The 24810-nt window shown below is 44.8% G+C and overlaps 1 protein-coding gene across 3 annotated transcripts in view; it reads right to left on the bottom strand.

The window, feature by feature from the left end:
* Positions 1-21192, bottom strand: part of TMEM184B (transmembrane protein 184B) — a 69398-nt gene extending 48206 nt beyond the window's left edge. The window contains exons 1-2 of one of the 3 annotated variants that reach the window (XM_066596264.1): positions 20956-21192; positions 15549-15701 (exon numbers count right to left, since the gene is read on the bottom strand). In XM_066596264.1, the coding sequence (XP_066452361.1) occupies positions 15549-15599 (51 nt within the window). In that variant the 5' untranslated portion in view covers positions 15600-15701; positions 20956-21192. Of the gene's footprint in view, positions 1-15548; positions 15702-20932 lie in introns of all 3 variants that reach the window. The other 2 variants (XM_066596265.1, XM_066596266.1) reach the window with 2 other exon arrangements.
* Positions 21193-24810: the final 3618 nt, after the last annotated feature.

A 24810-nucleotide genomic window follows, 5' to 3' on the forward strand; every position in this document is an offset into this window, starting at 1 on the left:
CTCGATCCAATCACAGCGCTTACTTACATAGCGCTGATGGCGGTCAATTTGAAAGCCGATCAGGGAGATGGCAGCGGAGAGAATTTAAGCAGCTTGCCACATCGCTGCCGGTAAGACAGAAATTAAAGCAGTTTACCGCACTGCCGCCGAAGACATACACTCCGGCTGGCAGAGGAGTATGGAGAGTTTTTTTTTAAACCCTTCCCTGACTCGAGTATAAGCCGAGGGGGACTTTTTCAGCACAAAAAAAAGTGCTGAAAAATTTGGCTTATACTTGAGTATATACAGCACAGGTGTCAAACACAAGGCCCGCGGGCCGAATCCAGCCCGCCACCTCATTTTCTGTGGCCCGCTGGCTGTGCAGCAAGTTCCCTCCGTGCTGTTGTCAGTATGTGTTCCTCTATCGGCTTGTTATGTCTAGTGCAGACAGTAATAGAGGAGTGCCGATAGCAGACTGACAACGGCCGCGGAGGAGGGAAGAACACTGCAGAGAACATGATCTCTGCAGCGAGGAGAGCAACGCTGAGGAACAGCAGCTGCAGGGTGAAAGCTTAGTCAGCGCTGACCTCCTCTCATTGGTCCTACCTCTGTTCATGGCTGCAGGCCCGGGGAGATATCAGGAGCTCAAGTACGCAGGAGGGTCCCAAGAAGGACTGAGAGCAGCCAGTATACCTGCTATGTATAAAAATGCAGGTGTCCTTGTGTGCGCCTGCGCGCAGAATAGTGTGCGCCTGCGCGTCTGCGTGCAGAATAGCGCGCGCCTGCGTGCAGAATAGCGCGCGCCTACGTGCAGAATAGCGCGCGTCTACGTGCAGAATAGCGTGTGTCTGTGCGTCTATGTGTAGAATAGTGTGTGTCTGTGCATATATACTTCAACCGTATTACCAACCGGGCCACTATAGGGTTCACTTTTACTATACTGTCTTACAATTAGAATCGGCCCTTTAAAGGCAACCATAAGGCTGATGTGGCCCTTGGTGAAAATGAGTTTGACACCCCTGATATACGGTAACTGTATTTCATGATTTGTGATTGCGCTAATGTACGACTTTGCACTACTGGCAACATCACAATGTAGAATGCTGCCAGCCCAGTATATTTGCGATTGCCGCAGCTTTAGGGGTGTTCGGTTGAAAAAAAAGGTAAGAAACAAGGTTTCAAAAAAATGTAGAAAAATAAATAAATAAATTGGTACTTAAGAAGGCAGACTGCTACAGAATAACTGGTATACTTTAGCTTTGGCATCGCCTGGCACCAAGACGTTGTAGCTTGCATGTCTGCCAATAACAGACTTTCCAAGGACAAAATGCTCTGCTATCTTACAACTCAACCAACCAGGATGAACTAAAAGCGTGTTGTATTATAAGAGTACTGGGTCGCGAGCAAAACAGATGATGTTGACAACATGGAGGACGGCAACTGAGAATTCTAATTCCATACAGAAAAATCCACGCAGGTAATAACAGGCTACTAAGATCCTGTTCACACAATGCTTTTGTATCCCTTTAAAAGGCACAGTTTTCTCCCCACTTCTGTCAAGCAGGAGAGAAGAGCCCACAACAACGACGACCCAGGCTCCCATTTAGGCCGGGCTCACGCATGGCGTTTTCAACTGCAATTAAAAACTGCATTTAAAAAAAAAAAAAAAAAAAAAAAAAGAAGTACACACTTTCAAAAAGTACAGGAGTCTATTTTTTTGGTAAAAGCCACATGTGTTGTTAAAACCATATGTAGTTTCTAACAATACGTGTGGTTTTTGAAAAACTGCACCCATATTTTTTTATGATGCGGTGTTTAGCTTGTAGTTGTGAACACCAAAGAATGTCATGTGTGAACGCAGCCCTACGGTCTGCTAAAAATAAGGATCCAGACAGATTCGGCTTTTTGTAAAACAGACCTTAACAGTAACAGAATGGGCATTGAGGAACGCCGCCCGCACGCAGGCAGAGTTGCATTGCGGTATTTGGAGCAGGCGTCCGCCTCTGGATTCCGCAGCGAAATGATGCCCACAGCATGCAATGGCAAAATGCGATTTCCTGCCCTTGACTGGAAATCGATTGTGATTTTCCGCTTTAAGAGGAGAAATCACAACATGTTGCGATTCTGTGCGACACGTTAAAGTCAATGTAAGCCGTCTGCCCCGTGACCCTTCTGCAATCATCATTGCGAAAAGGTTGCAGGATCCGCATCATCGCCTAGCGTCGGCGCAGCAGTCTGACCTGCCGGCCGGCCCATCTACAGCACAGATATGAAGACAGCGGACAGGTACACGGAGGTCACCGGGTTGGATTCACCTGCAGGATCCCGCATGCAGAATCCGACCCGGCTGTGTGCAGCCGGCCGAACACTGATAATGAAAAACAAAACACACAAACACAGCGGCCACCTTCACGGCTCCTGCACACTGGCAAGAGCCACAGCAGCCCGAGATTAACAGCTCAACCTTCAAAAAAATACCTGGATGTGAGGTGTTTTCATGTGAAAATAGCCTTCCATCACTGTGGGGAATCCCTTCATCCCATTGCTGCTGCCGGCCCCATTGGAAACAATGGGCAAAACTTTTTTTTTTTTTTCCACTCAGCATCACAGGAGTGAAAACATCACAAATGAGAATGAAACCATTCCAGTTCATTGGTTTCATAATCATGCAATTTTACTCACTCTCGCAGCGCAAGAAAATTGTGCGATTTTCACCCAATGCGAGAGTGAATGAAAACGCAGAATTATTAAACCAACCATTTTCAATGGTTTTCTACACATTTCCTATGTTTTCACTCATGTGATGTTTCAAGTAAATAAATATTGCAGCATGCTCTTTCTGCGTTTTGCATTTTTTTTTTTTATCTCCCATATTTTCCTATGGAGCCTCCTTTTTTTTTTATTATGGTTCTGTAATTACATTCAAATACGTTACATTAACACATGTTGGTATTGGGTATATTGTGGCCTCCCATTAGCTCATGGCGTCAGTGGAGGGCCATAACTCCTCCGTGGTTTACCGGTTTGCTCTATGTGCGGTTGCTCTCAGTAGGTTTTGGAATCTGTCTTGCGTGGATATTGTACCTGCTGATCCGCACCATCTTTCCCACACCTTATCAAACTTGTCGGGGCATTTTCTATTCTTGTATACTATTTTTTCATATGGTAGGATAGCATTAACTATATTCTGCCATTTTGAGAGTGTTGGGGGGCGTCTATCCATCCAACGCAAAGCTATTGCCTTGCGGGCGTAGAATAGTGTCTTAGTGAGGAATATTCTGTCGTGGTATTGCAACTGCTCTTCGTCTAGTATGCTCATAGTATGCTCAGTAGGCATACTGCTGGGTCTTGTGGTACTGGTATACCCATCAATTGAGTTAAGAATTCTGTGACTTCTCCCCAGTATGTGTAGATGTTAGGGCAACTCCATATTAGATGGTTGAAGTTTGCAATGGGGGCTTTGCATCTATGACATTGGTTTGTGGGAATCCTCTTCATTTTATGCAGTCTGATCGGCGTCAGATGGCACTGATGCAGTATATATAATTGTGTCAGTTTGTTGTTTGCTGCTGGTGACAGTGCGGTGTACGTGGACATCGCTGTCCCCCAGTCCTCACTGGTGAGAGCGGGAATAAGCTCTCTCCTTTTCTCCTCCACTATCATTGGTGTTTCGAGGATCTTAGATTGTAACAGGTGGGTGTATAATGTCGATATCAGCCCTTTGGGCCCCTGGGTACACAGTATGCCTATTAATGGGTACTGAGAGAAGGGTTGTCTGGGTTCTGGGAATTGTGCTGTTAAAGGGGTTGTCCCGAGAAAGCACTTCTGTATGGCCATATTAATGTACTTTGTAATATACATCGTGCATTAAATATGAGCCATACAGAAGTTATTCACTTACCTGTTCCGTTGCTAGCGTCCCTGTCTCCAAGGTGCCGTCTAATTTCAGTGTCTAATCTCCCGATTAGACGCGCTTGCGCAGAAGGGTCTTCTCCCTTCTCTTGGGTCTCGGCACGAGCGGTGTTCTGGCTCCGCCCCCTTCTACGTGTCATCGTGTAGCTCCACCCCATCACGCGTGCCGATTCCAGCCAATCAGGAGGCTAGAATCGGCAATGGACCGCACAGAGCCCACGGTGCACCATGGGAGAAGACCCGCGGTGGATCGTGGGTGAAGATCCCGGCGGCCATCTTAGTAAGGTAAGGAAGAAGTCTCCGCAGTGTGGGGATTCGGGTAAGTACTAAACGCTTTTTTTTTTAACACATGCATTGGGTTTGTCTCGCGCCGAACGGGGGGGCCTATTGAATTTAAAAAAAAACCCGTTTCGGCGCGGGACAACCCCTTTAAGGCATGTCTAAGTTGTAGGTACCTGTAGAAGCCCGTTCTTGGAATTTGGTATAGCTGTTGTAGTTGCTCAAATGAAATTAGTACTTGGTCGGTTTATAGGTGTTCTAAGGTAGTGATTCCTAAGTTTGTCCAGAATTGTTTATCTGGTAGATTTTCCAGGTGTGGTAATGCTCTATTGTCCCATAAAGGGGTCTCCAGAGGGGTGCCATTTCGTTTGGTCAGTAGCTTACATGCCTGCCATACATTAGTTGCAAGCCTGTGGATGGGTAGCATCTGCTTGGTCAACAATCCTGGTTTTTCCAGGAGAATCCAAAGAGATGTCTCTGAGAGGAAGAACATCAGGTGGTGCTCGGAGTTGGGGAGGGAAGAGCCCGACAGCCAGTGACGGATATATCTGACCTGTCCCGCTAAATAATAGAGTTTAAAGTCTGGTAGTGCCATTCCTGCCATTTCTTTAGGTCGCTGTAGTGTGTCCATTCGGAGTTTGGCTCTGGTGTTCCCCCAAATGAATGATATTATTAGGGAGTTAGTTTTTTGAAGAATTTCTGTGGTATTGTTGTTTCTGCGTGTTCTAGGCAGTACAAGTACTTGGGGAGTATTATCATTTTTATGAGATTTATTCTGCCTGCTACCGACAGTGGCAGAGAGCTCCAGGATTTCAGTCTTAGTTGTAGGGTTGTCAGTAAGGGGGTGATGTTTAGGTCGAGACTTAGTGTATGGTCTCTGGTTATATAGACCCTGAGGTATTTATATTGGGGGGGGGGGGGGGGGGTGACCTGTAGGTTACAGAATACTTCCCCCGACTGCCATCCCTCCGGTCTTAAAGGCATATATGCAGATTTCTGCCAATTTATACGAAGGCCTGAAAAATTCCCAAATTGGTCTATTAGGGTGATGGCTAATGGTAGGGTATTCTTGGGGTCTGACATGTATAATCTGCGTATAACCCTATCTTGTCTTCCCTGGGTCCCACCTGGACAACTCTATACGAGGCGTGCTGTCAGATTCTCAAGGCCAGCGGCTCTATGGCAATTGCGAACAGGAGGGGAGAGAGCGGGCAGCCCTGTCGGGTCCCCCTGTGGAGCGGGAAGGCGGTGGAGGTCAGGCCGTTCACCACCACCCTAGCCGTCGGTGCCTTGTATAAAATAGAGATCCATCTAACGAATGCATCCCCGAATCCAAACCTCTGTAAAGTCTTTATCAAGTATGGCCATTCAACCGAGTCGAATGCCTTGGCTGCGTCTAATGAGGCCAGGGCCCAGTCTGATCTCCACCTCCACCCCACCTGCGTAATCACTTGCGTTCTTCTAATGTTATCTGACGTGGACATTCCGGGGACGAAGCCTGTTTGGTCTGGGTGTATGATGTCTTTTATAGCTTGGTTTAGGCGTGAGGCCAGTATTTTAGTGAGGATTTTATAGTCTGTGTTCAGTAATGAAATAGGCCTATACGAACTGCAATCTTCTGGGTTTTTTTTTCTGGCTTTAGGATGAGAACGATTATGGCTTCTAACATTGATTCTGGGAGCTGTTTTTTATCGAATATGTGTTCGTATAGGGTAAGTAGGTGTGGTATAATTTATTTTTTGTATTGTTGATAGACTTCTATCGGTAGACCATCCGGCCCCGGGGGTTTTGTTTTTTGCCATGTCGTTTATTGCTTCCTCAATTTCCTCGATTGTTATGGGAGAGTCTAGTAGGGACTTATGGTCATCTTGCAGTTCTGGGAATATTATGTCCATTAAGTAGAGTTCCAAGTCCTCGGGTGGGTAGTCGGTCTGTGTTTGGTATAGATCATTGTAGTATTGTTGAAATCTATTCAAGATCTCTTTTAGGTCAGTGAGTGTTACTCCTTGGTCTGTTTTGACTCTTAATACGATCTGGGACACAGTTTCTTGCCGGGCCATCCAGGCTAATAGTTTGCTGGATTGATTTCCCAGTTCAAAAAAGGATTGTCGGGTGTAGAAAGCTCCTCTGGGCCTTTTCTTTTAGGTATATTAAGTAGTTCCTGCCCGTCTGGAGCCATCTGTCTTTTTTGATGTCTGTTGGGTCTGCGATATATTCTCTCTCTAGCTGCTGGCATTGTTCTGCTAATAATTCTCCTTCTCGTGAGGTGGTTCTTTTTTATAAAGGAGATTGAGGATCTGAAACATCCCCTGAGGTAGGCCTTGAACGCCTCCCATACTAGCGTCTTGTCTGAGTGTGCCTCATGTGCCTCATAATAGATATGGAGCCTCCTTTTTATCGCATCACAAAGCATACATTTGTGATTTTTGTGCGATAGCCTTTCAACATTAGAAAGTCCTATTGACTTTCACGTAAAAACATCTCAGGAAATGTGCGAGAAAAAGTGGTAGTGATGTTTTTGCGAGAAAAAGCAGCGCTGATACTCAGAAATTGCTGAAAAAAAGTCACGATTTTCCTGTGCCAATATCACATTCACTAGTGTGAAGGAGACCTTAGGGTAGATTTACCCATTGCAGATCTTCTACAGCAAAGTTGGATTTTAACGCAGATTTGCTGTGGATTTCACCTCCTCATTTAGGCTGGTGTCACACAGCTGAGAAACACGCGCAAGATTTGTTGTGGACTCTCACGCGATATGAATCCCATTTTTTTTGGATGAAGTCATATGCATAATGGTGCAGGGAGAAAAAAAATAAATAAAAAGAGCAATATGTCCTCTCTTTTCACGTTCATTGGAACGCATTGCCCATTGTTTTCAAAGGGGGCAGTAAAACACATCGCATGGCATTTGATATGCATGTGAGTGCGATGCAAGGTCTCACATTGAAAGCAATAGAAAACACTTGCTGATTGTCTTATGCGGCTGAAAGCCACGCTGGAGAATCGCTACTTCACAGAAGTGATGGGAGGTTTTGCCAGAAAAACGCCTCGCATTGGCATGAAAATGCACGATGGAAAACACGGTATTGGGCAGAGTTTCACAGGCCGATGCCACACTTGCCTGTGTCTTGTTGTTTATTCATTCAGTTGCTTCTGACTCTTCGTGACCTCGTGGACCAGCCCACGCCAGAGCCTCCTGTTGGCTGTCGCCACCCCCAACTCCACCACAGTCCAGTCCGTCACCTGAAGGATATCATCCATCCATCTTGCCCTTGGTCGGCTCCTCTTCTTTTTGCCTTCTACTTTCCCCAACATCAGCATCTTCTCCAAGGTATCCTGTCTTCTCATTATGTGGCCAAAGTACTTCAGTTTTGCCTTTAATATCCTATCCCCAAGGGGGCAGTCTGGCTTTATTTCCTGGAGTATGGACTGGTTTCATCTTCTTGCGGTCCAAGGCACTCTCAGCATTTTCCTCCAACATCACAGTTCAAAAGCGTCTATGTTCCTTCGCTCAGCCTTCCTTATGGTCCAGCTCTCACATCCATAGGTTACTATAGGGAATACCATTGCTTTAACTATGCAGACCTTCGTTGTCAGTGTGATGTCTCTGCTCTTAACTATTTTATTGAGATTGGTCATTGCTCCCCTCCCAAGAAGTAAACGTCTTCTGATTTCCTGGCTGCAGTCCGTGTCTGCAGTAATTTTTGCGCCTAGAAATATGAAGTCTGTCACTGCTCCCACACTTTCTCCCTGTACTTGCCAGTTGTCAATCAATCTGGTTGCCATAATCTTGTTTTTTGTAATGTTTAACTGCAACCCAGCTTTTGCACTTTCTTCTTTCACCTTGGTAATGAGGCTCCTTAGCTCCTCCTCACTTTCAACCATCAAAGTTGTATCATCTGCATATCTAAGATTGTTAATGATTCTTCCAGTGATTTTACCTCCAGCCCTGGATTCATCAAGCCCCGATCGTCGCATGATATGCTCTGCATACAAGCTGAATAGGTAGGGTGAGAGTATACACCCCTGCCGGACTCTTAAACCAATCTATTCTTCCATAGTCTATTCTTGCCGTTGCTATTTGGTTGTTATACAGATTCCTTAGGAGGCATACAAGGTGACTTGGTATCCCCATGCCACCAAGAACTTGCCACAATTTATTATGATCCACACAGTCAAAGGCTTTAGAATAATCAATAAAACAGAAATGGATGATTTTCTGAAATTCCCTGCCTGCCTCCATTATCCAGCGGATATTGTCAATTTGGTCTCTAGTTCCTCTGCCTTTTCTGAACCCGGCTTGTACATCTGGCAAATCTCGCTCCATGAACTGTCCGTGTGTAGGAAGTCTTAAAAGGAGTGAAAATTCACAGCATCAATTCACATGCTGTGGATTTTCTCTGCAGTGCGAATGGGATCTTAAAATCCCATTAAGGCTAAATTCACACGGGCAAGTGCGATTTTGGGCTGAGAAACTCAGCCCGATATCACGCCTGCCAATGCGTGTTTGTAACACCGATGCAAGGCATTCTTCATTTTAAAAAAAAGTGTTGCACTGCTTCTGTGAAATTGCAATCCTAAGGCACGTTTGATGTGCAGCAGAGGATCACAAGTGTTGCCCATTGATTTCAATAGGAAACCTCACATTGCACGCATATGAGCGCCATGCAATGTATTTAAAGATCCCATTGAAAACCATGGGCGAGGCATTCCGTGAGAACACCAAAAGAGAGAACATGCTGCAATTTTCATCCACAGCCTTGCAGCGAAAGGGGGGGGGGGGGGGGTGAAGTCCATTCAAAAGAATTGTCACGCGTGTGAATGTAGCCTAACAATGTTTGTAACTGTAAATACTGCGTTTCTTCCGCAGATAATCCATAGCATTTCCAACTCATGTGAACATACCTTAAACAAACCTTAAAACCATGCTGTGAGCCTAGGCAGCGACATTTTTATAAGCCAATATAAACCACAGCAAAAAAATAATCAATTAAGTTTTAAATGCGTATAGTGACTTGATCTACAAATATGAGCTCTCGCTTTTCTCACACGAGGCCCCGTATGTGACATGTAAGGAAATGGCACGTAAGCTTAGGCCGGGCTCACACGACCGTATGCGTTTTATCCCTGTAAAGCTGGCGTCGAGTCGGCCTATCACCACGGATGGCAGCAATATTTTACTGCCGTGACAGCATATTTCACACAGTCTTCCTTGTTTTTTACGGTGCACATACATGCCACCCATACACAATGTAATTGCGTATGGGCGGCATATTACGCGCCTATAGAGAAAACTGGGCTTTCACGTGCGTGTAATACTCAGCATAATATAACATGTTGCATACTTTTTTGCTCTTGCGCATTACAAAATGCTTACACGCAAATGTGAATGACACAGCGTAAGACAATGTATTTGATTGCCTGCAAATTACCACGTATCACACGAGCGTACAACCAGCGCGTAATATGTGGTAAACTTACGCTCGTGTGAGCGCGGCCTTACACACTACAGACCACCATTCCCCTATTTTCCAATGTATATTGTTTTCCTCATAACACCACTATGGGGTAAGTCTGTAGACATTATCTCCACCACCCCCCTGACTGGCAGCAAGAGGTAACAACTACCAATTGTTTGTGAACAAGAATGTGCAGGTAAACCAGGTTTTAGCAAATCCTTTAGCGTGCAATTTTTTTTTTGTTTCTTCCAATTACAGGAAAATATTCAAAAGTGAACATTTCTAAAATTTTGCGTTTGGTAAAAAATACAAACAAATGACTTTATTGTTCCAGTACATGAGTAAATGAAGAGCTAGGATAGAAGCGGCGCACGGAGTATTAAGTAGACGGGGACTCTTTCTAGTTCTGTCACAGCCGAGTGCTCAGTGCTTACAGGAGCGCTGGTGTAACTTATACAGACGTCTTCCATATTACCTCCCCGGCTGCCAGGTAATAAAAGCTACAGGAAGACAATTAGCTGACAGGTGAGCGAAAGCCGAGGAGAGACAAAGGCGCATGGATCCTCACTGCAAATGGCTCTAGGCAGCCTTATTTAATAATCCGTCTCACTCACCATAGGAAAAAGTTACAGAAAACTCACACAAAGTAAAAAAAAAAAATCTATTTAAGAATCATTTTTCTTTCTCTTTTTCAGAGTTTTTTTTTTTGTCAAGATGAACGTTATGTTTACATTATATATAACAAATCCACCAATAAAATAATCCCCTATAAACTGACTGATGAATGTTGGATTTCACCCCCTCCGTAAACCATCTCCTTGCTTTCAGGTTATATTATAAAGCTCCGTACTACAAGTATATCCCCGTAACCCAGAACAGTAAGGCTTGGTTTCCATTCTTTTGTTCAGTTACGGAATGAATAAAACAGTCCGGATCTGCCTGGCGACGCACGGCGCTAAACTATTTTCGCAGGAATTATTAGGCCTCCTTCACACGGGTGATATTGCTACAAATCGCATGTATGAGAACCCCATGCTTTCCTATGGGTTAATTCATACATACGACGTTTTGTAGCATGCAACATCCCAAAACAAAAAACTTGCAGGTCCCGTAATATGAAAGCGACTCGTGAGGCTTTGTAGCCCTATGGAGCCTTCCTCTTTGTTGCATCGAGCCGCATGAAAACGCGATGCAACTTTGACAGTAGGAAATGCTACTGTAAAAGCCATAACCTAAACCCTGGCTGCAGGAAAAAAACAAAACACATATCACCTTAGAGCGCTGTCAGTCTGGTCACATCTTCTCCCCAGGTCCCCAACACTATTCTCCTTCATCTCTTCTGGCTGGGGATTGAAAAATCCTCGCCTCCTGGAAGCGCTGCCTCCGATTGGCTGACACTTAGCCAATCATAGTCAGCGCTCGATGAACCAATCACAGCCATTCATCCAGCACTGGCTCCAATTGGCCAAGCATCAGCCAATCAGAGGCAGCGCTTCCAGGAGGCGGGGATTATTCAATTCTCAGCCAGAAGAGATGAAGACGACCAGTTTCGGTGACTGGGAAGAAGCTGCAGCGGAGCCCCAGACAGTGCTTTTAGGTGAAATATACTTTTTTTCTGCAGTTAGGGCTTATTTTCAGGGTAGGACTAATCTTTCAAGCCCTTCCCTGAAAATCTTCGCATGTGGTGCTGCAAAGTCACGCTACAAAAATCACGACATTGCCACGGATCAGCGATGCAATATCGCTGCGACTTTCTCACGGCGATGCCGTGTCGCCCGTGTGAAGGAGGGCTTAAGCTGTTTTATATAGAAAGTCAGAGTCCGAATGGTTGTATTGAGCATTTACATGTTTTTCAGTAGGATTACATTGTCAAGCTATAAACTGGTGAAGCGCTCTCAGTGGTGGATATGGTGACAATATGTAGCCATGATTTAAGATTTCCACTTTACCATATGGAATATAAGGGGGAAGGCCTACCAGGTGGAGATACTACATACAGAAAGGAAAATGTCAACTTTTGTGGTGGCTGATGCTGTGGGAGTATCCAATACCACATCTGGGAAAATCTCAGGTATATATACATTTACAGGGACATGTAAATCTAGTAAAGCCTAACTGCGGCTAAACATAAATAGGAGGCAGATATTGGCCCAATAGAAGATACGCATTGGGAGGAAATTTTGCAAATGACGCCCAAACTCTCAATTATGGAGTCACATAAACTATCACAATTATTCTTAATACATAGGGTGTATAATACCCCTGCGTCCCTACACACCATAGATCGGAGATGCAACCCTTTGTGTTTGCGCTGTAAGACCCAAATAGAGGGACTCATATGCATGTTGTGGCACTGCTCTAAAGTAAATAGATATTGGAAAAAGATAGTTACAACGATTAATGATATATACAATGTGGAGTTGGACTTCTTGCCGGTGGTGTGTATACTGGGATGTGTGGATGACCAGCCTGTGCTGGAGTCGGAGTGATTGGTGGTTGCAGAATTATTATACATTGCGAGAAAGTTGATTGCACAACATTGTCTGGATGAGTTGCCTCCCACAATGAGCAAATTTCATAGTAAAGTTCATAGACTTCTGCCATGGGAAAGGGCAATATACCGTAAACGCTACGGAAACATAAATATAACAGCATACGGTTCACATGGCTACATGCGAATGGCTTAATACAATGAAATCTAAGCCGGCTGCCTGTCACTGTGATCTCTGCACACCTCCTACAATTGCTGGAGAGGTTGTCGATAGATGACGAAAATGTAATGTATATCCAGTTACTAGGGGAATTTACTGTCAGATCAAACATGGCAGGAGAGATACAATTAAAGTACAATAGTTTACTCTTGGTTATCAAATTTGGCACCTAATGCCATGTGACTAATATGTCAAACAGATAATGGATATGGTCCAGATGATATAAGATGGTATCAGCTATTAGCTCTTGTCTATAAGGAGTATGACCAAAATAACCACAAATGTCATTCAGTTATGTATTACAAAATGATGTGACGTTTTCAAAGACGTTTATGATGCTGATATCTGTCGGCCCATAAGAAACTCGGTGAAGAAGTTTGAGAGAGACTTGGGGTTCGGGGGTTCCGTTATTGTATTGATGTATATGGTAAGTTTGGGGGGGGAAAAATTTCAATAATCATTTAATGGAAAAAAAATAAAATAATCATAATAATAATATAAGGGGAAGGGTTATCTATAGCGACTCAAGACCCTGCTAGCACTTTGAGGGCAACATTTTTGGAAGAATAACATGTCATAGTGATATGTGAGTAGTTTTGACAAGTTGGTGGCCTGGATGCTGGGCATCTCTACCATTGTCTAAACCAAAATACAGAAGACCTCACCTCCGGGTTGTGCGTAGCCCCCTCCGAGCGGTGTACGAGTCTGTACACCGCTTACAGCTGAGGGTGACAGCACTGAAGCGCCTTTGCTTTTACAATCTGTGGGGGTTACAGTAATTGGAATCACCTCGATGTTTCTGACATATCACAATACGTCAGAACTTTAAAAAGTACCTGCACTTCCCCCTTCGGAGCACTTGTGCTTCGTTGGCCATTTTCGTCCCCTTCCGGCAGCTGAAGATGGCCCCTATAACGCTGTATGGGACCATCTTCAACTGTCAAAAGGAGCCAAAAATGGCTGACAGAGCAGAAGCGCTCCGAAGTGGAAGTGCAGGTACTTTTTAATCCATGCTATCAGCACAATTTGCTATATGCAGCAGGTAAGCGCAGACGCGACATAATAGCATCTGCTTCCAATCATGGAGACCTGGGGCTTTTCCAGGTCTATTTTAATGCTAGACGGGGTATCAAAGCCTCCATACCCCATATTGCATCCAAGCTAGAGGTGGTACAGCGGGGTACTAGAGCCTCCATGCCCACCCGTATCACATCTTGTACCCAAGCTACAGGCGGTACAATAGGGTACTAGATCCTCCCTACAAGGGTTCAGTTCTTCTCCAGCCTCCCCGCCCCCTTGCTGGCCACTCTGTCAGTGAGCCAGCGATACTAGCTCCCATGCAACACCATGAGAACAGCTAGGAGCAGCAGTTGTGCTATTTTAGCCCCAAGTTTGTGTCTTAAAATGACATTAACTTCTCACAGCACTTATGCTCATCTAACAACCCATGTGTTTCTCATCAATCTTGAAATATCCTTGCATTAAAAGTTATTTCATTTTACCACTGAACAGGAAATTAAAAATAAAAATCTCTACTGTGCTGGACGGAGCTTCCGCACACATCCACAGTAAAGACCCGGAGAGGTAAGCACTATCCTCAGCCGCGGGAAGGGTCGGATTCTGCTGCAGGCCCCCACAAATGTGGAATCTGACCCGCCCGTGGACATGAGGCCTTATTGGGCCTTTGCGCAATAGGAGTTTTTTTTTGCTTGGAATGCCTTCAGAAATAAATACACATAAGCTTGAATTCGGAAAGCTGTATGCAAGTTACACCCAAGAATCTCGGGCGCAACTTGCATCAGACAGCACATTGTCCGAGAATAGGACATGCATTTTTTTTCCCTTCCAAATGGACCATCGTCCTGTGTTAAAAAGTGCTGGTGTGTGTATAGGCTATAGGCTATGCTGCCCGTGAAATACATGGGCAAAACACAGACACAAACTACACCAGTCTGAATAAGCCCTAAAGCAGTTTTCCCCAACTAGTATTTAGCTAGATCATGGGGAATAGTGAACAATTATTACATAAAGACACATAACAAGGCGACGATATTTTATCTGACCAATCACAGTGCATTACTGTCAACGTTGCCAAGCTCCAACTAAGAAATAGTATACAAAAACTGTTAAGGTCCATTCAGACACAACGATTATCGCTCAAAAGCCATCTTCTGAGTGATAATAATCGTTCTGTCTAAATGCACTGCCATCGTCTTCATGCACTATTTGTTCATTGCTCATTTCTAGCAAGCTAGAAGTGAGCGATAAGCCTCATCAGCGCCGCTTGCTGATTTTCTCAGCGGACAGCACCTATAGCATTCTTTCAGCTGGTATACCAGCCGAAATCTCTGAGAACAAAGGAGCTGTCAGCGCTCCTGCTGTTTCTCAGAGCTAGCAGCTCAGCGGCACATCGCAAGAACAAAGCAGCTGTTTGCATATACAAAACAGCTGCATTGTTGTCTGAGCTATCACTGCAGTATCCCGCTCCACCTGCATAACTCTTTAAGTAGCTAATTAGCTACTTAGAGTTATGCAAAGATGATCACTTAAACCTGTCACTCAAACTGTCGTTTGAGTGAATTTTCAGTGATCATCCCTCTGTGTAAATGGGCCTTTAGTTCCTAGCATTATGTTACAAACACTGTGACCCTCCTGCACTTGGTCCACTGGACATGGGCCATCATTTTTGCAACAGTTAGCGCCTTCTGTGAACTTCACTTTCCTGCCAGACTTCAGAAATTAGATTGTGAGCACCACTGGAGACAGGGACTGATGGGATAGTGATCTATATAAACATAGCAAAATCTGTTGGTGCCATGTAAATAATCTGATGCGAAAATGCATGACAGCAATGATTAGTTTATTATTATGGTCAATAGCTGTAGACTGAACCTTAATAACAATCCCCTTCATTAATATAGCACAGGCATATTATGCAGCACTTTACATCACTTGATATTGGGTATGGTCCCCATTGGGTCTCACAATCTATATTTATCTTTCTGTATGTTTTTATAGTGTGAGAGTAAACCAGAGTACCCAGAGAAAAGCCAGTCAAACCCGGGGAGAAGATACAAACTCCACGTAGATGTTGTGCTTGGTGGGATTTGAACCCAGAATCACAATGCTGCAAAGCAACTGTGCTAACCACTGAGTCACCATGCTGAACCAATAACAGGTCTTTCGTGAGGTCATTGTAGGAACTTACCTCTGATTCTTTGTGTTCAGCTAGTTCCCACAAGGCAAGCAAGAAAAGCATTAGTTATCCCTGCCAAGAGCAGATTCTGCGTCTCGAGTACATCAGGGCCCCATCACTGGGGGCCAAAGTATCCCCCTTACTTCAGGAAGATGTTCTGGATACCTAATCAGAGAAAATATATACAAAGACAAAAATAATAAAACGTTAAAAGATGTACATCTAATAAGAATTCCAGCTTAAATGCTTAGATGTTAGAAAATGACACACGTCTACGAATTTGGATCTAATCTGGAGAATGGGGCTTTGCTCTCAAAATCATGTCAGAGATTTTCATCAGCCCAAAAACGAATAGCTGGTAAATGGGTTCAAAGCATCATGATAGGAAGAAGCAGAGCCGAATAGTTACTGATCGCCAACTAGTTAGTTGTTGTTTCCCCCAAAGAAAGAAAATTCTCTTAGGACGGTTTCAGACGAGTATATTACCGCCACATTTCTGTGTCTACAATACAGATCTATGTCCCGACCCCACCAAGTGGGTTACTAACCGGAACTTTGGCCCTTATAGGTCCCTATGACGATCTGGATTCCAGTTAGTAGACCCCATGGCTAGGACTTATGCCCAAATTATTGGTGCAGAAATGCGGCTTTAATACGCTCATCTGAAACAGTCCTTAAAGGGATATATCCCACCCGGACAAGACCCACTCATGTGCCCTATTAGGGCATATTTGAGGAATTGTGAGTAATACATGGGCCCTCACCCACTCGGGAGCACCCTTTATGAGCCAAAGTGGAGGACTGTAAGACACGGGGTCTCCCACTCTAGGAGATACATTGACACTTTATATCCTCACAGTTGTAAGTAGATTACAATGAAAAAGTCATAAGGAGGACATAAAAAGTGCGTGAAAGTCCCAGAAATACTGCAACGTTCCAATGTACTTACTCTTGTTCACAAAGTCCAGAGTTGGTGCAGTTTGCATTCATTTATTGTTGATTTCCCACCTATGTCTGCTTGAAGCTTGTTCAAGCATCTACTACTCCTTCAGTAAAATAATACTCCCTGCTAGTTATGATCTTCCCCCAACTAATCTCAGATAGCACCCACTTGTTTTGCTGTTTAGCTTTTAATAAAGCACCTCCCCCTGGACCCTTACATATACTTAACATGTTTTAAAGGGATTCTATAATCTGAATTTCGGATGGTAAGCTGCCACCATAGAGTTCCCAGGCACAAGTAACAACCCTGGACTCGTTTGTGAAAAGAGAAGAACATTCATTACAGCAAAAACCTATATCTATATCCTGGCGCCCCTGTATGCTAACTGACCCGCTGGACACACGGCGTTCTGTTTTTACCCAAACTGCCTCCCGCCTGGCACGGACATCAGTGCAAGTCTAGGTAAAATTCTGCACTTGTGCTGTGCAACCCTGTGTTCCAGCCGGAAACAGACATGCGCAATGATGTCTACACCTCGAAGTCAGTGGCACATTACGCATGGCGAGTTTGGCAGAGTACCCGGCACTCACAAGCACTGCGCTCCCTGCAGAAGGGAGATGCAAACAATGGCGACAAGGGGTACACACCTCTACTTCAGCGTGCATGTCCATTTGTGGCTGGGGCAGAGGGCTGCACAGGGCAGGAACGGGATTTCACGATGACTTCTGCTGATGTCAGTAGTAGGGGAGGCAAACTGTGGTGGTGGAGGAGGGGCTGTGCCTCGAGGCTCCAGCGACCACCTCCATGATTCAAAGCAGGTCAATTAGCATCAGGGTGCCATAATACAGGGTGGAGCGCGGTAATTTGCTAATTTGGGAGTGAAATAAAAAAATAATGAACTTGTAAAAACTTTATTTTATATTTTATTTACATTGAACAGTAGTGGAATTTACAAATTATTTGGTTTTAAATATTGTATCTGGCAAATGTTGACCTTCGCTATCCACACACTGCTGCATACGTTGCATTGCAATGATCGAGTGGTTATTTGAAAAATACGCTTCAACACAAAATGAACGCTCCTCACGTGTCCACTGCATGATGGCAACTGAAAAGCAGCTGCAGACAAACTTCCCGTCAGCCACTATAAGCAACGCCCACTCTCCCCTCTCTTCGACCAACAGCGCTGCCACAACCTGCAACTCAAAAAAGCAACACCCTGGAAGACCTAAGGAACAATATTGACGCTGAGATTGCCAGAATACCAGTCGACATGCTTGAAAGAGTGCATGAGAACTTCAGAAAACGTATGCAGCAGTGTGTGGATAGCGAAGGTCAACATTTGCCAGATACAATATTTAAAACCAAATAATTTGTAAATTCCACTACTGTTCAATGTAAAGAAATATAAAATAAAGTTTTTACAAGTTCATTATTTTTTTATTTCACTCCCAAATTAGCAAATTACCGCGCTCCACCCTGTACAAGTAATTTTCTCGTTACACGTGCCTGGTAGAACTATAGCTTGTGATCAGAAATTCTGATGACAGAATCCCTTTCAAAGGTTTCCATCATGTCCTCCTCCCTTCTGTCCTCTTGTAACATATATATATAGGTTTCCATCATGTCCTCCTCTCCTTTTTGCCCTCTTGTAACATTATATATATATTAGGTTTCCAACATGTCCTCCCTCTCCCTTTTATCCTCCTGTAACATATATATAGGTTTCCATCATGTCCTCCTCCCTTCTGTCATCCTATAACATATATACAGGTTTTCATCATGTCCTCCTCCCTTCTGTCATCCTATAACATATATACAGGTTTCCATCATGTCCTCCTCCCTTCTGTCATCCTATAACATATATACAGGTTTCCATCATGTCCTCCTCCCTTCTGTCATCCTATAACATATATACAGGTTTCCATCATGTCCTCCTCCCTTCTGTCATCCTATAACATATATACAGGTTTCCATCATGTCCTCCTCTCCCTTTTGTCCTCTTTTGTAACATATATATATAGGTTTCCAACATGTCCTCCCTCTCCCTTTTATCCTCCTGTAACATATATTAGGTTTCCATCATGTCCCCCTTATCCCTTCTGTCCTCCTGTAACATATATATAGGTTTCCATCACGTCCTCCCTCTCCCTTCTGTTACATGTATAAAGGTTTCCATCATGTCCCCCCTCTTCCTTCTCTCCTCCCGTAACATATATACAGGTTTCCATCATGGCCTGCTTTCCCTTCTGTGTTCCTGTAACATATATACAGGTTTCCATCATGGCCTCCTTTCCCTTCTGTGTTCCTGTAACATATATACAGGTTTCCATCACGTCCTCCCTCTCCCTTCTGTTACATGTATAAAAGGTTTCCATCATGTCCCCTTCTCCCTTCTGTCTTCCTGTAACATATATAAAGGTTTCCATCATGTCCTCCCTCTCCCCTCTCTCTTCTGTTACATGTATAAAGGTTTCCATCCTGTCACCCCTCTCCCCTCTCTCTTCTGTTACATGTATAAAGGTTTCCATCCTGTCACCCCTCTCTCTTCTGTTACATGTATAAAGGTTTCCATCATGTCCCCCCTCTTCCTTCCTTCCTCTTGTAACATATGTGTACAGTTTTCTATCATGGCCTCCTTTCCTTTTTGTCCTCCAGGCTATACAAATTAACTTTAAGTCTTTCCTGACAAGTTTTAGACCTTCCACCATTTTTGTAGCCCATCTTTGGACTTGTTCTATTTTCTCAATGTCTCACTGTAGATGAGGTCTCCAGAACTGACCCCAATATTCCAGAAGTGGTCTCACCAGAGCTCTATACAGCGGGATCACAATCTCCCTCTTTCTACTGGTTATACCTCCAGCTATGCAGCTGGAGGTATAACCAGTAGAGGTATAACTACTTGCCAACTTATATACGGGAAGCGCCAAGGGTCTGATGGGTAAATTCAACATGCCTGATCCCTTTTTCTTTCTGACATCATCTATTGGGGGAGACCCCCTATACACATAGGAGTCTCCCCCGGTATTAGTGTATCTTGACGCCACCAGGAATTCCTGGTGGAGTCAAGATTAACAGGGGGTGACGCCCCCTCAACGTGATTGGCTGCAGTGCTTTTTACTCGTTAGGCCCTGCAAGGGCACTAAACGTATTTTAAAAAGGCATAGAGGGGGTGCCACCTGCCGCTTCTGCACAGCCCCAGATGCAAGTGCGTTCCCCGGCAGAACCACAGAAGGGATAGCACTTAGCTTGTCACCTATCAGCAGGGGAGCGTCCGTCAGGGACCGGCGGCATCCCACAACACAGATCCCCAACAGGGAGGTCAATGTTAAATTTGTATGCTTTAGCGGGAGCATCAGCTTTTCTGCAGAGCTGCCAGCGGGGGAACGTCCGTCACAGATCACAGATGCGTCCACCGTCCCCTGAGCTTTCTTCGGTGGACCGGGCGTCGTATTCCGACCTGTCACCGCGGGGAGCGGCCGTCACCCAGCAGAGAGGCGGGTGCCGTGACAGAGCAGTCAGGCGACCTCCGGCAGGGAGCACGCAGCCGCCGGGCCGTACGGAGGAATGAGGGGACGGACGCCACGGAGCCGTGAGGCACCGCCTGGGCGGTAAGCATGGCTGAAATGACGGCCGGCCTGCAGCACTCACAGGCAGCAGCACACTGTGGATTGATTTGTGCGTGCCCTGCTGCTAGGACCTTACAACGTTGACCCTATCGGGAGCTGGGGGTGTGAGAGGGGCGTTCCTCTTGTCAAACCCCTAACTTCCGGAGGCGTCAAGATACTCTAATACCGTCTTCCCGCAATAGATGATGTCAGAAATTAATAAGGATCGGCATGTTGAATTTACCCATCAGACCCCTGGATCTTACCGGAGATACGTTGCCCCCGGAGATGTCTGGCTGCAGATTTCTCCTCCATGTAAAACACGTGACTGCTCAGCCGAAGCGACATTATGGGGGACGCAGGAGAAGACGAAGGAAGCACCGTTAGGTTTCCTTAAACCCCTGTATAACCTGCATGACAGAGGGTCTAAAAAGTCGAAAAGGCGGCCCAACGCACGCAGGCTTTACGTGGTCTTTTATTCCCCCATGATCCCTGACATGAGGTCCAACCCAAGCTTTGGGCAGACACAAGGCACAGTCACATGAGGTAAATATGGCGGCAGGTGACTGGAGCAAGAGATACCTAGAAGATTAGGCTTCCCTGCCACCAGTCAGCTGCTGGACCCTCACATACAGAAGATGGCTGCTGCCAAATTACACAACACAACTTCACTTCTGAGGTGACACTAAACTAGGCCAGCGAGGTGCAGAGCAACAGGCGGGTGACTGGGGCGGCCAATCACAGCGCAGTATCCGGGGCACTCGGGATTCTACCCCAAATAAGGGCGCCAAGAGGTCGTGCGCCCCGAGCAGCCAATCAGGAGCCGTCACCGAGCTGAACCTCACCTGAGCGCGCGCTGTGTACCTACCGCTGTCCGTCCTCACCGTCTCCGGCAGAAGCACCGGGCATCCGTCTGCACAGCAGCGATGTTCACACTGACACGGAGGAGTAATCGCACTGCGGTACCGTCGGCTCATACAGTAGACAGGTAGCTATGGGATGTGCAGCTCCAGATCCGCTATTCCGCGCATGCGCCACAAGCTGGCATCCCGGCCTTGCCTGCTGGATCTGTGTACTCGGCGACGTCAGGGGAAGAGAGAGAAATGCGGACGTCATCGATTCCCTGCAGTCCCCGCCCACCTCTGGAGGGCGTGGCCGTGACGTCAGTTTCTATTTAAAGGGATGAGCAGGTTGCTGGTCCTGAGCGTGACGTAATTAGATTGGAAGGGGGATAAATTAGAATAATGTCGGACGGTCGGAAGTCATTTACTACATTGTTACATATGCAGATGGCAGTAACAACCGGATGTGTCACGTGATATTAACTATTAACCCTGTAAGGATACCAACAACTTTTTAGAATTTTCATCTCCATCTCCGAAACTTGTTTTTTCCACCGACATGGCTGTATGAGGCTTGTTTGCTGCAGGACGAGCTGTAGGTTTTATGGGCACTAGTTTGAGGTATATATGACTATATATTATCACGTTTTCCAGGAGCAAGATGAACATAGGTGCATTTTGGATCTGATTATTATTTTTTTTAAAGGGCTTATTCACATGAACGCGTTTGCGCTGCGTATTACCTGTGTAAAACGTTTGCACACAATACGCAGTGAATAGAACCCAATGATTTCAATGGGTGTGGTCACATGCGCAAATCGGTTACAAAACAAAAAGCATGACCTATTTTTGTGCCTATTAACCCCTTAATGACGCGGCTTTTTTTTTTTTTTCATTTTTGTTTTTTCCTCCCCGCCTTTAAAAAAAAATTAAAAAAATCATAACTCCTTTATTTATCAATCGACGGCGCCGTATGAGGAATTGTTTTTTGCGGGACGAGTTGGATTTGTCAATGGTGCTATTTAAAGTACCATATAATGTACTGAAAAACCTTTCAAAAAATTCCATGTGGAGTAAAATGAGAAAAATGACATTCCGCCATCTTTCTGTCCGTCTTGTTTCTATAGCGCACAAACTGCAACAAAAATGACATGATAACTTTATTCTATGGGTCAGTACGATTACTACGATACCAAATTGTATTTGTATGTATTGGGTGTTTTTTTTGCTGTACTACTTTTATTTTTCTTTCAAATACCTTTAATTTTTTTTAAACTATTTTCTGTTGCCATCTTCTGCACGTAATAACTCTTTATTTTTCCATTGATGTAGTTGTGCTACGGCTCATTTTTTGCGGGATGTCCTGTAGTTTACATTGGTACCATTTCGGAATACATACGACATTTTGATCACTTTTTATTGCATTTTTTCTGGGAGACAGGGTGACTGAAAGTGCATTTCTGGCTTTTTTTTTCTTCGGACGACGTTCATCGTGCGGGGTGAGTAATGTGCTACTTTGATAGATCGGAATTTTACGGACGTGGCAATAGCAAGTTTTGTATTTTTGTTTTATGATTTAGATTTTTTTTATTAGGTTATGGTAAAAGGGGGGTGATTTAAACTTTTATTCCTTTTTTTTTTTAAATTAATAAAACTTTATTGATCTTATTTCTACTTTCTTTTTAAGCCGCCTTGGGGGAACACAACTAGTGTTGCTTTGATCGCTCCTGCAGTATGATGTAATGCTATACTGCGATTTGACAGGCAGTCTATCAAGCCACCCCACGGGGATGGCTTGATGGGCAGTCTGCCGAGACAGCACTGGGGCCTTTTAGAAGGACCCCGGCTGCCATTACACTCGTACGCCTCCCTGCAATCTCACATTGTTCGGGGCATTTAAAAGGTAGCCGTGATCGTCCCCGTGGCCAATTGCAACTATTGCCCGCGGGTGTCAGCTGTAATAAACAGCTGATGCCCATGCTGTATAAAGAGAGGTCGCACCAAGATCTCTCTTCATACATACCCCGCACCTGCATGATGTAAATGTAGCGGGAAGGGGTTAAACTTACTAAACTTAATTGCCTGTTAAAATCCAAGGGAGCATGTTTGCGTGTTTTTTTGCAAGCGCAAATATGCAGGACACGTGTGAAAAAAAATAAAATAAAGTAAAATACGCAGTACAAATGCGTGCATAAATACGCCTATGTGGAGCCAGCCTAAAACTATGTTCAATTAATTTAACAGGGCGTTAGTGTTTTCACCAGTGTATTCACTCAGGAACATGAAATGCAGAGTGATAAAGTAAACTCTTCACTAAGACTATGGGTTCCTCTACATTTGCGGGGTTTTGTAGCCCATGTTTCCCTATGGACCCTTCCTCTCTGTTGCATCGCACAAAAACACGATTTTCGTGCGATGTGATGCAACTTTGACAGTAGGAAATCCTACTGTAAAAGCCCTAAACTAAGCCCTAGCTGCAGAAAAAAAAATAATGCATCACCTAAGAGGCGGTCAATAAACCAATCAGAGCCATTCATTCATTCATTGAATGGCTATGATTGTTTCAGCAAGCACTGGCTCTGATTGGCTGAGGCAGGGTGCTCGTGAACCAATCACAATCAGACCTTCCTGGAGGCGGGGCTTTTGATCCTCCAATCCAGGAAGGGCTGGCAAAAGACTTCAAGTAAGTGCCAGAGAGCTTCAGTGGAGACCCACGCTGGAGATGACAGAGCCTCTTAGGTGATGTATTATTATTTTTTGCTTTTTTACTGCAGCTGTGGCTTATTTTTGGAGTAGGACTTATATTTCAAGCCCCCTTACCACCACCCAAAAATCTTTGCAGGTGCTGCTATAAAATCGTGCGATTTTGTAGTGCTACAAAATATCGGTATTGCCCCGAAAAAATGCAGTGCTGTCGCGTGGTGATATCGTGTCACCTGTGTGAAGAAGGCCTTAATGGGGAAAATTGGCTTCTACCTCATTGGTCTTTTTGCCTTCCTCTGGATCAACATTGGGGGGTGATAGGCTGATATGGATTGACATGTCTTTTTTCAGCTTTACACACTGTATTACAGATACAGCCATACAAGGCATGTATTTTTTTGCGCAAAAAAGTTTGAATAATTGTTTTTTTTAAATTTGGATTTCTTTTTACTTTAGGTCCCTGCGGGGGACTTAAACACGCAATGCTATGATTGCTCAGATAATACAGTACTACTACTACTAATAATCTTTATTTATACAGCACCAACTTACACCGCATCGCTTACCAGACAGGAGGAACAGAAACAAAACCCTGGTTACATGTAGTAAACAGCTGATAGAGACAGTAGGGGTAGGGGCTCCAACGAACTTACATACTACAGAAAATGGGGTGATACAAAAGGTAAAGGGCTGGAGATGTGCACGGTATGGCAAACTGGAAAATGAGGGATGCTATACACATAGACAATGGTCAGACATTAAGGCTGGGTTCATACAGGGCGGATTTGCCGCTCAAATTCCGTCCGGAGTTTTGCCGCAGCAAATCCGCCTGCGGCCGCTAATCCCACTGTTAGCCAGCCATGTGGGCAAGATTTCTCAGAAATCTCATCCACACAAGACGGCGAATCTGTCACGGTAAAGCCGGCATGGCGGCGTAGACTCGCCGGCCGCAGCATGTATAATCTTTTTTCTGCTGCGGCCGCGCTTTCCTCTATGGGAGCGCCGTCCGCAGCGGAAAAGCATGCTGCCAAGCCACTTCAAAACTCGCGGCTAAGTGCCGCGAGTTTTGAAGCAGCACTTTTCAGTGGAAATCTTGTGTTTTTTCGTTGCTGCCAAACCGCAAGATTTCTGCCGGGAATATGTCCTGTGCAACCCCAGCCTAAGTGCAGGAGCTGTTG

The sequence above is a fragment of the Eleutherodactylus coqui genome, chromosome 3, assembly GCF_035609145.1.
Source record: "Eleutherodactylus coqui strain aEleCoq1 chromosome 3, aEleCoq1.hap1, whole genome shotgun sequence".
Lineage (NCBI taxonomy): Eukaryota > Metazoa > Chordata > Amphibia > Anura > Eleutherodactylidae > Eleutherodactylus > Eleutherodactylus coqui.